Below are 15458 nucleotides of genomic sequence, written 5' to 3' on the forward strand. Positions count from 1 at the left end.
GCATGCCCAAGCAGCACAACCGCCTCTTGGGGTCTTTGTCGGCAGGGATTTCTTCCCATCCTGGATCTTTCTGGACCAGTTTTCGTTTCCCGCGTGGGAGGATTCTCAAGCGTCAATCAGGCCGCCACAGGGCGCATCAGGCAAGTCATCAAACCCGGGCAACGCCGATAGATGGCACGATCCGGAGAACGTGTCGGCAGCGCCTCCGACTACTATCGTCTTAGGGTACATGCAAAAAGCGGCTTCGCAACTCCAAACCGGGCAATTCTCAAGCCAAGACCATGCCTCCAATTAATGCGCCACAGCCCACTAGAGTAATTCCTGTGTGGGAGCGTAAGCGCCCAGCAGGCTACTTCACAGCCAGCTTATACACGCTTCTAATTTCTCAAACCGCTCGCTGCTATTTCTTTCCTTTTTTTTTTCTATCGAGAGCATTCTCTTCGTTCCGTGCTGCTCCAGAAGCACAACACCAGCTACGTACCTGGGTAGACAAGGGATCCAAACGCACAGTGAATCATGATAGCGGGCTCCTCAGATGATGTTATGACAAAAACTTGCTTGCTACATATGTCAAAACCGACAGGGTTACAGGGCAGGACGTGAGAACTCGAAGCTCTATTGCTAGCATGACGGTGTATCAAGCGGTAGTGACGAGAGGAGACAGATGTTTTGGGTGGTACTTTGGCGCAAAAAGCTCACCAACCGTGTTCCGTGCATGCCCCTGAGCCGCCAAGTATACAAACCGTCAACGCAGATCTCGAGCGACTAGATTATTTCTTGCCACGCTTGCGGCCGGGCACCACCTTGAACCCGGCGCCCTGAATGGCGCCCTCGCTGCCTGTGTTGCCGCCGTTGGTTGCAGCAGCGCCACCGCTGCTCTTCTTGGCGACCTCACTCCAGCCCTTATCAGAGTTGGTAGCCGACGAAGCTCCAGGGCCACTGGCACCGCCGCGACCGCCCGCGGGCTGCTTCTCTACCACCCCCTTGTCGGCAAGCTTCTTGCGCCGAACAAACTCCTCGGCGAAGTGGCGGCCGTCCATGGTCGTGGAGCTGGCATACACCGCATCGGAGATGAGTGTTTGGTCGAGCGGGAGTACAAGCAATGTCGAGGCAAAGGTATCGACTGCGGGGCACGTTGTTAGCGAGGGGATGAGAACATGACAAAGCGAAAGTCGGCAGGGCAGCAAGGATGCAACCTACTGTCAATTCCGCTGGCGATGCCGCGGCCCAGCTCACGGCGAAGCCACTTGTTGAACTCTTCCATGGCAGCACCGAGTGTATCAGGCTTAGCGGCAGGCGTCACGCTGGGTCGAGAGAGGACAGGTTTGGTGGCCACCACAGTGGTAGCAGGCTTGGCGGCCCCAGAGCTGGCAGTACGGACGGCCTGCTGCTGCCCCGAAGGACCAGTGGGCACCTTGACCTTTCCACCCGCGCCAACCGTTGCCCAGCCAGCGCCCGGGGGTCCGCCCGCAACGGCAGCCGCAGCGCTCACCGGGGCTCCGCCAGGCTGGCCAACCTTGCTGGCCAAATCGGCATAGCGCTTGCCCATATTGTTGTTGTTGATGATAGCCGCCGCGGTGGCGGCGGCGGCCTGCTCCTGGGCCTTGGCGAGACGTTGCTTACGAACCTCCTCCTCGCGCTGAATCTCGGCCAGGGTCTTCTTCCTCTCAGCATTGGTCGCAGCGGCCGTAGGCCCCGTGATGGGAGTAGCGTTGCCGCCCTTGGCTCCACCGGCGGCAGGTTTAGCCCAGGCGCTGGCAGAAGCTGAAGGGGTTACGGGAGAGCCGCTGCCCCATGTGCTCGAGGTCGGAAGAATGGGAGCAGCGCCACTCACGGCCGTCTTTTCGCGCTCGCGGGCGAGAGCAGCCTCCTGCTCAAGTACCGCGCGGCGGGCGGCAGCGGCAGCAATCTCGGCGCGAGCGGACTTCTTTGCCTCGGCCTCTTGGATCTCACGGAAGTTGGGTCCCTTCTGCTGCTCGGGCTCGGCGCGGGCCCAAGGAGCAAGCGGTGGGGCCGTCTGAGTAGCGCTCTCGGGAGTGCCCGAGTGGGAGCGGCTGACAGCAAACTGATCCGGCAGTGTTGAACGGGTCCTCTGGGCGGTTGGTGCAGCAAGCGGCGCGCCAGCAGGGGGTGGGAATGGCATCAAAATGCCGCTTTCAAGTGGCTGGGCCTGCTTGGCAGCAGCGGCTTGTGTCTTCTGAACCTGCTGCGTAAGGGAAAGCATAGCCTGCGCCTGAGCCGCGGCCTTCTTGTTCTGATCCTGTTGGGCTTTAGCAACCTCTTCAGCGATCTGCGCCGCGTCTTGCGGGGCCGATGCCTTGGTTGCGGTCTCCTCGGCAGTAGCCTCATCGGGCGAAATGGGCTTCGCAGTAGCTGCTGCGGGCTCCCCAGACTCTTCGGCATCTCTCTGGGCGCGAATTTCCTGGAACTCTTTCAGCCTAGCGCTAAAGCCCTGGGAGTCCTGCTGGAGCTGATCAACACCAGGGAGCTGGCTGCGAAGGCTGGCGTCCAGGGAAGGGTTACTGGGGGCAGAGGTGACATTGCCGGCAGCCAGGCGCTGAGACTGGAGGATGTTGGGGAGCACACCGGCGCCACCTTGAAGGTTCACGAGCATCTGGCGCTCCTGGACGTTCAAATCATTTTGAAAGATATCCGTCGGGGCAGCGGTGAGACCCGACTGCGGGAGGCCCTGGGTGGTGCCATCGAAATAGGAGGGTCCGACGGCTGGGGCTCCAATGGTGCCGATGGTCGCTTGAGGAGGCATGCCAATGGGGGACGTCATGCTGCTGAAGCTAGGCTGACTCTGCAGGCTGTGAGCGCTCGAGTGATGGTGGAGGACGCCTGGAGCACCACCCTGCATTGCCATCTTGGTAAACACCTGTTGCTGCTGGGCCATAAACTCGCGCTGGCGGTGCATCAAGAATTGCTCCTCCTGCTTGCGCCGCTCCAGATTGTTCTGTTCCTCGGCTGTGAGTGTGCGTCCGAAACTCGGGAACGCACCCACAAGGGGAGGAATGACCCCGCGGGCGTCACCTTGCGAGAAGGGACCAGCCTGCGACGGCGGCCCATGGGCGACGCCAATCTGAGGCACGAGGAATGGCTCGCGGGAGTTGCCGATGCGACGGATGAGCTGGCCCAGTGGCTCGAAGTCGTCGTCTTCAATCCGCTTGACTCTGAGGTCAGGGGTGAAGAAGTTGGCCTTGTACCAATCATTCATCTCCAAGCCAGTGAAAGGCCCTTGAGTGCTTCCCTGGGGATCTAGGTACACCCACCTCATACGATCGGGCATTACCATTGTCCGCGCTTGGGTTTGCGAAGGGGGAGTGTCGCTCTGGGCATGCATACCAGGGAACGACGGGGTTGATGTGACAGCGGCGAAGGGCTGCGACTGGCTGGTGGACGTCAGACCCTGGGAAGGCTCGGCTGTGGAGAATAGGCCTTGGGCCCGGGCCGCATCAGATGTTGGGAAGAGCTCCTCAAACATGCCGGAGCGGCCACCACGCAGTGGACTGTCCGTCTCCCGGGGCTGGGGGCCGGTAGCACTGCGGCCAATGGCGCCCAAAGGGTTCACCTGCCGGAAATCCGCAAGAGGATCGGCGAGCCCCTCGTGGTCAGGCACCTGCATCTGCGCCTGCATGGCGGCAGGAAATAGTGATCCAAGCTTGGAGCCCCCACGGAGCGAGCCACCCGCGCTGGCGGGACTAAAGACGTTGCCTATGCCTGACAACCCACCTGCGGGAGACTGAATGTCGGGGCTGAAGATGGAGTTGCCAAACGGGTTCGGGAAGCCGGAGCGCTCTCGGTCAGGAGTGCCCGAGGTTAGTCCAGAAGGCCAGCCCGTCAGGGTATTGAGGGGATGGAAGCCCTTGTTCGCCCCAACACTCGAAGTTTGGCTGCGATCACCTGCACTTCCCTCGATATTTGCTGCAGCGAATCCGCGGGCGATCGCGCCAAACCCCGAGGGCTGATCCGCGCCTTGGCCATGAGTATGTCCTGGGCCAAAATCGCCGCCACCCGCTTCATCGTCTCCGCGTTCGGCAGGTGGGCTACGGTAGGGGTTCGTCTCGGGGGTGCCCGTTTCCTCCTTCTGTCCACCAAGGTTCAGACCCGACATCCCGAAGTCACCCGCCGAGCCCTTCACGGGGGTTTCGAAGATGGTTCCGCGCGGGCCCCCCACCTGCTGAGGGGACGGGCTAGTGCCCTCGCGAAGGGAGCCGAGGTTACCGCTGTCTTCTCCAAACGGGTCAGTGTCGGTCCGAGGACGCGGGCGCCAGGATCGGCCGGGCTCGGCTGCTGCGGCCTCGTTTCCCTTTGGAGGAAAAGAAGAGCCATCCACGGGGGAGGCAGCGTTATCCTTGGGTATCAGGTGCGCGAGACGGCTCTCTCGTGCGCCCGTGAAGCGTTTGTCGCCAATCGCAGAGGCCGTCATCGAAAAGTTGCCAAAGCTACCCATGGCAGATGGACCTGCCGCGGGCGCAGAGGGCGCACCCCACAAATTTGCAAACCCAGACGCGCCCGAGCCGGTTGTGCCGGCGGTGTTGGAGCGCGAAAGCGCCCCAAATCCGGTCGATCGCGAAGGGGGTGCCTCTCGATTGATAGCCGACAGATCCTCCGCCGGTTCCTCGAACGTGTCCTCCTTTTCCTCGAGGCTCCGGCGACCAAACCATGACGACGAGTCGCCGCGCGCGAATCGATTTCCGGTCGGCGAGACAAGACCGTCGACGGGGAATGGGCTCGCGTCGCCAGTCTCTCGGCGTCGAGTTCCCGGTCGCGATGCGGTCGAGGGGGACGAGGTCACAAAGGCGCTGCCATGAGAGACGGATGCCTTGCGTCCGTTGAGGCCTCCCCCCTGATGGGGCCCGTCCTTGTTTTGCTGTGGCGGCTTTATTGTGGAGTTGACATCGGAGTTGAACAGCTGTTGATAAGGTGAAATGTTAGCCAGAAAGCGCCGGCTGCACCCATGCGACGAGTGAGCCTCTTGGCAACATGGCGGTTGCGAAGGATCACACGAACAAGACGATGACGCACCTCCTTCTCCTCAGCCGACATATCCTGCAAACCGATAGGCTTGACCGTGCCGCTGGTGTCCCAGCATACGCTGGGGTCTTGGGGAACATGGCTCTCGTTGCCCTTTCCCCAGTTCCTGGCCGCGCTCCCGCTGACAGGCGCTGGGGTCCAGCCAGCGACAAACAAGCTCTCCACGTTGGCGGCAGTACCTGTATCAGACACCTTGTAGATCTCTAGTAGTTGCTCCTTAGTATACCGGAGAGATCCGTCGAAAGGAACGGCGTCGGCCGGGGTGGGCTGTGCCTGGGGTGCGGGGCCGTCGGCTGGCGGGGGTGGCTGCGACGTGGACTGGTTGTTGAAAGGAGTGGTTGATGAGCGGCGGAAGGTCATGGTGCCGTTGGTCGACCGACCATCACGCCGAGACCTAGAAGTAGCACAAACGGGCACGCGTTAGCTCGAGGCTCCTGCGGGGAAGGCGCGTTTAGATGGCCCCATGACGGGGTCGACACCCCCGCCGCATCGCGTTCAAGGGGTAGGCAAGCACACACCACTCTCCGCTGCCACCTCCGCGACCGTCACGCCCGCCTCTAGAATCGCGGCTCGATTGGCCAGCGGCCGCTGATGCGAAGCTCGATGGGAGTTGGGAGGGCATTTCGAATGCTGTTGCTCGTGAAGGCCGATTGGCAACTGTAATGGAAGTCAGGCTGTGAGCACGACAAGGGCCGGAAACTTCGCAATCGCTGGGGCACAGCGCGGGCGGACCAGGACGCACACGCGAAGCAGCAGTCGGGGGCTGTGTTGAGAAAGAAGCTTCCGAGCTAAAACTTATCGCGATATTTTGCCCCGGCAAAACGTGCGACGATGATGGCGACGGATACAGGGGTCTCCGGAAGGGCAAATGTGGATGGGAGGGTTGCGAGACAGTGAGGGCGAAGATGCTTGGTCGCTGTCAAAGGTCTGGAACAGAGTTGTGCAGGCTTGCTGGAATTTTTTGGATTTTGCGCGTAGTTTAGAAAGTAAACGGAGTGCGAAAGACTGAATGGGAAGCTTCAGGTTTGGATTTGTGCCTTGAGAAAATCCATGGCGAAAAGTTGAGGCACTGGGCTGGGCCTCTCGACTCCAGGTGGAGCCCATTCACTGGAGCCAGTAACAGCTGTCCTCGCCCGCAGCGATTCGCCAGAAGCAGCGTGCCGCAACCAGCAGGGCGCGTGCACGGCCCCACCCTCCCTCCAGTTCGCCGCTGAGTGCCTGGCACCTGACTGTCCACGTGATGGTGGTGTTGTGGAGAAGGCGCGGCCTCCGATTCGTAAACAAAAGCTTCCATTTATGTCTACGAATCAGACGCGTGTTCGTCGAGTCTGTCGTCACAATGACCCTTCTCCAACCTTCTGGACCTTGGGACTTGAATCGCATTCATTGTTCTTATCTTTTTCTTCTTCTATTTTTTGATGTTTCAATTTTTCCCCTCCCTTCTTTTTGTGGTGAAGGTGGGTGTATCGGTGGGCGTGAGCCGTCGCTCGGCGTTCGTTGATGTCCCTCCTGACTAGGAGTGCCAGTGTTTCCAGAACCAACAAAACATGGCTAATGCTTATGCCTGAGACATCTGCCTGTGTAGAACGCCCTAGGAGCATTCCATTTATCAAGTCGGTGATGTTGGCAGTCTCCTTCCTGATGCCGCACCGATAGCTCACGGTCCCGTTCAGTGAACCCCGGATCCGGGTCGTTTTTCTGGGGTAGCATTCGGGCACCACCACCACCGTCTAACCCGCACCAAGCTGAGCCTCACGGGCGCTTCCAGTAGCGCCAACAGTGTGGTGCCGTTATATACATCGGCCTGCGCACATTGATCGCCTGTGTCAGCTACCACTATCTAGGTAGTAACCTTCACTAAAGTTCAACTCCCCCCACCCTTCCTGGCCTGGGTCTTTTGGCCATCTTCATCGTCCTCTTGCCACAATCCCTCCTGCTTGCTTTTGCGGTCACTACACTCGCCGCTTACATGCGTGTCGGATCGTGTGCGACGACTTGCGAAAGCAAACACCCGTCCGGCACATCATGATCCTCCCGGTATAGTCAGCAGTCGTGGAATGAACTGCTATAATAGACGAGCGAGAGCCTCCCGCTCCTCCCACCAGGCGCAGGCCCGTGTGTGTGTGGCGTCAGAGAGGCGAAGCGTGGGGCGCGATGCTGGCCCAGCCGGATAAAGGCGGCTTGCTGCTGCAGCATGCAGCCGGGAGGCCCAGCGTCGGTCCCGAGATACTTGTGTCGCTGCAATCTCGCCGTGTGATCTTGCGGCCCTGAGCATCATTTTCGGCGCGGTCCCGAACCTGCGAACCCCACACTGCCCTGGCTGCTTATTTTGGCCTGCTCACTGTTCCTGACAGGGGGCTGGTCCGTTGTTGGATGCACCCAAGGCGATGCCGCTACTGCGCACCCTCTCCCGTTTGGCACGAGCTGCATCGAACTCTTGGGAAAGAAGCACCAACGCCACCAAATGCAGGGGCACAATCTGGTTCTATTGTGGCACGGCACGTTAGATGCTGCCGTTGGCTGACCTGCCGTGGTCGCACAAAGCGGCCTAGCCACCCACCATGGATGGGACGGAAGGACGCGTTTCACACACCAGTATGGTATATATCAAGACCTCTAGGGACGGCCCGGCCATCGAGAGGATGAGTTTATGCCTCCGAACTCATCCTACCGCATCTCCTACCGCATCCGTATCCTTCCTACCTTTTAGAGCGCCAAGCGTTCCTTCAAGCACATATTGCACGCAATTCCTTGTGCGAACTCTCCAAACATATTTCACAAAATCTCTCCTCTTATTTCTTTCTCATTCTCCCTCTGTGGGGCGGCCTCATGCAAGCCTTCCTCCTCTTCGTCCTGTTCGTTCGGGCGGTTGTGGTACAAGGGCAACAGGGCCAGCAAAACAACAACACGCAGTGCTTTTTCCCAGGCGGCAAGATTCATGAAAGGGGAATCGCATGCGGTAGCGGCGCTGCTAGCTCTTGCTGCGAACCAAGTCAAAGTAGGTGATATAATACTCACTCCGAGGCCCTCCAATAGCACCAATGCATCCTTGTTGCAGCCCGAATTCTACTTAGCGGCATCTAAAACGACATCACTGACCCAATCATTTTTTCTGGACTTAGCCTGTCTGAGCAACGGTCTATGCTGGAATCCCACATCCAACCAAATAGCCCGTGTTTCCTGCACCGATAAAAGCTGGAATAGCGATCTCTGCCCGCGATGGTGCACAACCGAACAGCAAGACTCTGCCTCAGAGCTGCGCCAATGCTCGGGCAGCGCTGACCACTGGATCTGCGGCTCACGTACCGACGACTGCAGCCGAAACTTCACCGTGCCGATGGGTCAGATTCGCGACGAGCGCCCATTCTCGCAGAACGGCATCCTGCAGGCCGGCACATGCGTCGCAGACTCCAGTTCTGGTGGTGGTGGGGGCTCACCGGGTTGGTCCGGGAGAGGCCCTCCACCCTTCGTCACCGCCGCCCGTGGTGGCGCCGCCACGGCGACGGTCACGACCACTGCGTCCCCTGACGGCACTGCGCTTGCGACTGCCCTGGCTGCCGCCACCGCAGCCGGCCGAGAACAAGTCGAGGACTCGGACAGGAGGTTGGCGACCACGGTCGGTCTCGGCGTTGGCCTTGGCCTGTGTCTTCCCCTCACGTGCGCGCTCATAGGCTCATTGTTTCTGTGTCGAAAGGCGCGCCGGGAAGCGGCGGCCGCACGTGCCGAACTGGCCGACCTCAGAGACAATTTCCAGCGCCAGGAACCGCAACCATCGCGCCCAAAGCCCGACGAACACCATCTCCTCCATCCGTCCGTGTTCTCGTCGCCCACGCCTTCCCCAATGCATCCGCGGTTTCCGCCACTGTACGGGGGCGCCGCCGAGGACAAGCCCCAGGTGTACGAGGCGCCACACTCAACAGGCATTCACCAGCTACCTGGCACGGCGGACGAGATGGCGTACCTTGTCGAGGCGCCAAACTCTCCACATGTGCCGCCCTCGATACTGAACAGTGCCACGACGCATCAACCGTCGCCTATAAGTGTGCACTCTCGTCCATTCCACCGAGCCGAAACACCACGATAACGATAATCGACAACACTATACACCACTACCCATCACAGTACATATACACCTATTTCACACCCAAGTGTGGGCCGCTGTAGATGCCGCATAGCGGAATGTCTTCGTCGGGGTTGTTCGGGCCGCATATCTAGTCATGTAGGAGTTAAATTGTGTCTTTTTTTGGGAAATTATCACTCGGCGAGCATGTTCCGGAGTTCCTTTTCTTTTTTTGGGGCTGGCATCGAATCGATCTTAATATTCTCTTCTCCTAGCCGTTTTCTTTTTCGTGAGTGGTCTCCCAGAGCCACGCCGCAAACCTCGGTCAAGCCAGCCGAGCTCACACCTCCTTCCGCCGTCATGCTCCGGAGCCATAGTTATCAGGTGTGAATTTCTCTTCCTCTAGGCAAACATATGTGCATGTGAGTTGTGAGGACCGGTATCTGGGCTAAGCAGCGCGCCCCAGTTGCACAGTCCAGGAAACTGGCAATGACGTAAAGATGATCCCTCCGGCGTGGGGAATAAAATGGAATGGCCGGATACCCCAAGATAGGGGGAAATTTCTTTCCCCTTATCCGTTCCTTCGTGGCCTGCGTGCAGCATCACTCCGTCAGCATTTGCGCTTCCACGGGCCTACCTCGGACAGCATGTGAGATGGCGGGGGCTGCTGGGCCGGCATTAGACCCCTATGCATGCTTCGGTGCGTCTTTCCTTTTCTGTTGGGGCCACTGTGTTGAATACACTGCTTTTGGGCGTCACATCCTATCATTCATGAGGGTGTCGTCGGTGTGAACAGTTCGCTCGCTGCCCACACCCCCTGTATACCTAACTTTGCGCTTTGCCTACGTCGATCCTTCCGTGTGCTCCCTCACTCTTTGCTTGTGCGAGGGTCTGGCGTGTTGTGGTCGAGGGGTTGGTGGCGGGCAGTTTAGTGGAATTGTCGACTCGTGCTCGCCCAGCCCTGCGCACTGCCACGCAACTCTTGACTGCTATCAAGACTTGCCCAAGACACGGGCGGCCAATCTTAGGCTGTGTGTGCCAGGGCACCAAGTACCGGCAGCTTACCACCATGCTTGCCGCTGCAGCCGAGGGGTTCCCGCTCCGCGAAGGGGCCGGGTCCACGGGATGACCTTATTGGGCCTGCCCAGTGGTGGGACTGGGGCCGCGTTGGAGGTGGGGCCAACCTGACAAGCATTCTCTCAGCTGCCAACCACTAACAGTGGCACCCAACGTCGCCGACGGAGCCTCCGTCCACTGAGGGGACCCAGTATGACGACCATTGGCAAAGTGCCCCCCATCCTGCCCTGTCACTGTATCGCCCAAAGGAAAATCTGATATGTTGGACCCAGAGATCCAGAGATCCTCATCTCCTCCGAACATCAGATCTTGGCCTTGATGCGACATAACCGTCGAGCCGCGAGTCGAGTCCCTCGTGCATTCCCGGAAGATTGCCTTCGGCCTGCCTGCTTCACAGTGCTACGTAGGGCATCACACTAGGCTAGTGGAGGACTGGATACACACGCCAAGACAAGCAGCAATGAAGAAACCTGAGCAGGAAACGGCGGAGGATATGGTGGAGAAAAATCAGGGTGATGGGGGGACGATCGACCCAACACACTAGCTGTATATAAGGGGACTCTCCCCATTGTAGATCGTTGGGGGAAGACCCTCGAAAATATTCATCGACACATTCCGGCCTCGGTCTTGTCTGTTCTGGATACCCAAGTCCGCGCAAACGACAGGAGGGATCACTCGGAACAAGCCTGCAACGAAAACATGGCGCCGCCCAGGTTCATGGGCCTCACTGGGCGCCCGTTGTCGGTGACCGTCTCGGCCGTCGCGACGACGGGCTTCCTGTTGTTCGGATACGACCAAGGGTAAGTTCTCGCTCTGGAAAACGCCAATGTCTATCGACCAGGTGGAGCTAACATGGCTCGCTGCTGCTCCCCAGAGTTATGAGCGGCATCATCTCAGCTCCCGCATTCAATGACTACTTTCCAGAGACGCGGGACAACCCGACGATGCAGGGTTTCGTGACTGGCATGTGCCTTTTCAGATCCGGGGAGGTATGAAGGAGTTGTGCTAACGAAGAATGTCTCCAATGAAGCCATTTATGAGATCGGATGCTTAGCAGGAGCCATGTTTATCCTTTGGATAGGCGATCTTCTGGGAAGGCGAAAGGCCATGATCCTTGGTGCGATCATCATGGCATTCGGCGTAGTGATCCAGGTCTTGACACTCAAGCCCAGTCAAGCTCCGTTGGCGCAGTTCATCATCGGAAGAACGGTTATGGGCGTGGGCAACGGTATCAACACCTCGACGATTCCAACATATCAGGCCGAGTGCAGCAAAACGTCCAACCGCGGCCTGCTTATTTGCATCCAGGGCGGCACCATCGCGTTCGGCACTGTCATCGCGTATTGGCTCGACTACGGAGCAAGCTTCGGCCCGGACGACCTGGTGTGGCGCTTCCCGATCGCCTTCCAGCTCATCTTCGCCCTCCTAGTGGCGGTGCCCATGATCTTCCTGCCCGACTCCCCCCGATGGCTGCTGACCCACGACCGCGTCGAGGAGGCGGACCGCGTCATCGCGGCCCTCAGGGGCTACGAGCTCGACTCGGCCGAGACCGCCCAGGAGCGCGACCTGATCGTCGACAGCATCAAGGCCTCGGGCTTCTCGGGCCAGAAGAGCACGCCCTTCAAGGCGCTCCTCACTGGCGGGCCGACGCAGCATCTGCGGCGCGTCCTGCTGGGCTCCGGGTCGCAGCTCATGCAGCAGATCGGCGGCTGCAACGCCGTCATCTACTACTTCCCCATCCTGTTCCAGAAGAGCCTCAACGAGACGCACGAGATGGCGCTGCTGCTCGGCGGCGTCAACATGATCGTCTACGCAATCTTCGCCACCACCTCCTGGTTCGTCATCGAGCGCGCCGGCCGCCGGCTGCTCTTCCTCATCGGGAGCGTGGGCCAGTGCCTGTCCATGGTCCTCGTCTTTGCGTGCCTGATCCCCGGCACCGAGGAGGCTGCCAAGGGCGCGGCCGTCGGCCTGTTCACCTACATCGCCTTCTTCGGCGCGACGTGGCTGCCTCTCCCGTGGCTCTACCCGGCCGAGGTGAACCCGATCAAGACGCGCGCAAAGGCCAACGCAGTGAGCACGTGCACCAACTGGCTGTTCAACTTCCTTGTCGTCATGGTGGTGCCCATCATGATCGCCAACATCAGCTGGGGCACCTACGTCTTCTTCGCAATCATGAACGGCCTCTTCGTGCCCATTATCTACTTCTTCTTCCCCGAGACCAAGCGCCGCTCGCTCGAGGAGATCGACATCATCTTCGCTAAGGGCTTCTCCGACAACATGTCGTACGTCAAGGCCGCGTACGAACTGCCCTACCTCGCGCCCGAGGAGGTTGAGGGCCAGTCCATCAAGTACGGCCTAATCCGGCAGGGTGCCGCGGCTGGTGTCACTGCCGGCGAGAAGGCGCCCCAGCCCGTCCAGCGCACGTCCTCGGACGAGAAGCCGCGCGTCTCGAATTGGGGAAGCGGCAGCGACGAGGAGCAGGGCACGTCGGCGCCGGGGATCGGCAACTCTGCATCCGCCGCGGGTGACAGGAATGTCTGAAAGAAAACGCAGGAATCAGAGAAGGTGTGAATGATACCATGGGCTCGAGAAGGCCCGGCGGCTGTTATGCAGTCTTTGCTTTCGTTATTTTCGTTTCTTACGCGACGACGCTGGACAGTGGAGATTGCGCAGTCATGTCGCGGTGAAGTATTTTGATTACCACCATATGTTCTGGTCTGTTCCAGTACCTGCATTTAGCATATGATAGAAGATAGATAGATTAGAGTCTATACCCGGCGAATATGAGAATATTTGCCATCTCTCGAGGTTGATTGACGGGCAGAGAAAGCATTGCCACGTGCGGTGGTGGGTACTAGCACCGTGCTCCCGCGGTCATGCGCCTGTAACTTTTCACCCCCAACACTCCTCACACACTCTCACCCTCCACAACTGTTTCACCAGAAGAGGCTTTCGCCATGTCTTCGCCCGCTCTTCCATTCGGCGGTCCATTCAGCCCGGGCCGCGAAGAACCTCACGATTCACCTGCAATCTCCTCAACCAGGGCGACTGCCCCACCTGGCAGCACACCTGCCTCGACGAACGCACCCGACTTTTGGTCTCCGTCGGCCGTTTGGACTCTGGACGATTTTGTACTGGACCCGGGATATCTCCCTTTCCAAGAAGAACTCCGCTCGCTGATCTTCAAAATTGCCGCGACTGCTGCTCCTACCAGAGAAGCCACGCCGGACGATAGGCCAAGTGTTGGCGAGGCAGAGCACGTCCACACTGTGCTGCTCTCAGAAGAGACGGGATCTCCTGCTGCCAGCACCCGCGAAGCGTCGCCGGCTCGTTTCTTGCTCTTCCAAGAGCCCAACATCCCAAATGACGTCGCCGATCTCCAGGCCCAGACGTCGGCAATACTATCTCGGGGTCGACACGTTGAATATATGGCCAACTATGTGTCCGAGATTGCTCCCTGGCTAGACATGTTCGATAGCGAGCGCGCCTTTGGCATCCAGGTCCCTGTTCTGGCACGTTCATCTCCCGCGTTGCTCTACTCGGTCCTCGCATTGTCTGCTCGTCACATGGAGCGCAAGGCTGCGCGGGCAAGGAGAGCGAGAGACGCGACCGGCAGTCGCTCAAGTGCCACTGCCGGGCATTCATTCGACAGTCTCGAGCTTTACCAGGAGGCTATCCGGCTCGTCGGGCCTCTACTCGAAGCCCGCGACCCTGCTGTCATTCCGGTCTGCACCGTACTTTGCGTCACCGAGATGATGTCGGCAAGTGCGCCAGACTGGCGCAGACATCTGGAAGGTTGTGCTGCCCTATTTGAAGCGTTCGGAGTCCATGGGTTCACCGGCGGACTGCCTCAGGCTGTATTCTGGTGCTATGCCAGGATGGATCTCTGCGGAGCCCTGATATCTGACGGGCTAGAGGACACACTGGTTCCTATCCATCGCTGGCTACCGCCGGGCGCAGAGCTGCAGGGAGCGGGCGACATCTTTCGGAGTCTTGGAAGCCCCGACATGTGTGCGAACTACTCCGTGTTTCTTTGTTCCAAGGCGTGCGGCCTCATCGCCGCGCGCACCCGCTATGTCGAGCTCGGGGACACCAATGGTTGTACAGACCAAGTTTACAGGGCACGGTGGCTCTCTCTCTGGCTTGAACTCCAGGCGTGGCTTGACCAACGCCCGTTGGAGATGTGCCCCATCCAGACAATCGAGACATCGCCGTTCCCGCGCATCCTCTTCGTGCACTGGGCGGCTATCTCGTCGAACCAGCTGTATCACACCGCCTGCATCCTCCTTCTGGGGCTGTTGCCTCGGTTCAATGATCCTGGTGAACGCCCGACAGGACTAGCGGGGTCGGCGATTTACCACGCCAAACGAGTATGCGGAATCTCCCAGACCAATCTACACCAAGGTTGCCTCAACAATGCTATCCAGCCGCTATGGATCGCTGGCCGGCTCCTCAGCCACCCGACTGAGCACTCTGTCATAGTGAAGCTACTTCGGAACATCGAGGCAACGACGGGGTGGGGTACATGCTGGCGGATTCCAGACCTGGAAGCTGCCTGGGGCTACCAAGCTGGCAGGAGTCAGAAGTTCAACCGACAAGGCAAAGTCCCTACCGATGCCGGCTGATACTTGCTCGTCTTGGATGTCGGTAAACACAGCAACCTTCTTTCTCCCCTAGACCGCTGTCATCCCCCACTCGCGACCCAGCGCACCGCAAAAATACGAGGTTTGTGCCCGCCACCCAGTAAGGTACCCGACACGCTCAAGACACTCCAGAACCTGTTGCTGCTGCGGGGCGTAGGTCATCGTGCTCGCTGCGACATAGACCACTGCCAGGAGGCACGGATCCCACCAGGCAACGTGTGAGTTGTGCATCGCAATACCGCACACACGGCGGGCATGCCAAAGTTGTGAGCTTTGAGCAGCACCCAATAGCTGCAGCGAGTGTGGCGGCATTGTACGCGGCTTGTTGCGCAGCAGAAGCAGCATCGCCCCGTGGTACAGTTGGTTACCGAGAACGGCAGCGCCGTTTGTGAAGCACAAGACCGGGAAGAGGCTCTCCGGTGGCGGCGCAGGCCCTGAGGTGGATTCTAGATCGATCAATGGGCGGAAAGACTTGGGCTGGGTCGCATGCCAACTCGCCAGCTCCTCGACAAGCCCATACCATGCCTGGGGGCGAGATAAGTCAAACTGACAGGCTCCCGAGCAGAAATTGACTGCTTTCAGACACAACACCACTGCTCGGCAAGCCCAGTCGAACATGATGTCTGTTGGGCCTACCAGAC

The 15458-nt window shown here is 59.4% G+C and overlaps 5 protein-coding genes across 5 annotated transcripts; 4 read left to right on the top strand and 1 right to left on the bottom strand.

The window, feature by feature from the left end:
- Nucleotides 1-265: 265 nt before the first annotated feature.
- Nucleotides 266-6101, bottom strand: GGTG_03534 (GYF domain-containing protein). Its single transcript, XM_009221314.1, has 5 exons — nucleotides 5780-6101; nucleotides 5556-5694; nucleotides 5029-5431; nucleotides 1201-4915; nucleotides 266-1123 (listed from the first exon to the last, which is right to left on the bottom strand). Exons 2-5 carry the CDS (start codon nucleotides 5657-5659, stop codon nucleotides 771-773), a joined length of 4575 nt encoding a protein of 1524 aa, XP_009219578.1. The 5' UTR covers nucleotides 5660-5694; nucleotides 5780-6101; the 3' UTR covers nucleotides 266-770.
- A 1242-nt stretch (nucleotides 6102-7343) lies between these two features.
- GGTG_03535 (hypothetical protein) lies at nucleotides 7344-9536 on the top strand. The gene is made up of 2 exons (XM_009221315.1): nucleotides 7344-8035; nucleotides 8160-9536. The coding sequence occupies exons 1-2, from the start codon at nucleotides 7867-7869 to the stop codon at nucleotides 9119-9121; spliced, it is 1131 nt and encodes a 376-aa protein (XP_009219579.1). The 5' UTR covers nucleotides 7344-7866; the 3' UTR covers nucleotides 9122-9536.
- Nucleotides 9537-9702: 166 nt separating this feature from the next.
- On the top strand, nucleotides 9703-10314 carry GGTG_03536 (hypothetical protein; the record flags this gene model as incomplete). Its single annotated transcript, XM_009221316.1, has 2 exons — nucleotides 9703-9883; nucleotides 10183-10314. Exons 1-2 carry the CDS (start codon nucleotides 9752-9754, stop codon nucleotides 10312-10314), a joined length of 264 nt encoding a protein of 87 aa, XP_009219580.1. The 5' UTR covers nucleotides 9703-9751.
- Nucleotides 10315-10773: 459 nt separating this feature from the next.
- GGTG_03537 (sugar transporter STL1) lies at nucleotides 10774-12995 on the top strand. Its single transcript, XM_009221317.1, has 3 exons — nucleotides 10774-10974; nucleotides 11049-11137; nucleotides 11205-12995. The coding sequence occupies exons 1-3, from the start codon at nucleotides 10874-10876 to the stop codon at nucleotides 12713-12715; spliced, it is 1701 nt and encodes a 566-aa protein (XP_009219581.1). The 5' UTR covers nucleotides 10774-10873; the 3' UTR covers nucleotides 12716-12995.
- Nucleotides 12996-13107: 112 nt separating this feature from the next.
- GGTG_03538 (hypothetical protein) lies at nucleotides 13108-15167 on the top strand. Its single transcript, XM_009221318.1, has one exon. It carries the CDS (start codon nucleotides 13132-13134, stop codon nucleotides 14797-14799), a length of 1668 nt encoding a protein of 555 aa, XP_009219582.1. The 5' UTR covers nucleotides 13108-13131; the 3' UTR covers nucleotides 14800-15167.
- Nucleotides 15168-15458: the final 291 nt, after the last annotated feature.

This window comes from Gaeumannomyces tritici, assembly GCF_000145635.1.
Source record: "Gaeumannomyces tritici R3-111a-1 unplaced genomic scaffold supercont2.2, whole genome shotgun sequence".
In the NCBI taxonomy this organism is placed as follows: Eukaryota; Fungi; Ascomycota; class Sordariomycetes; order Magnaporthales; family Magnaporthaceae; genus Gaeumannomyces; species Gaeumannomyces tritici.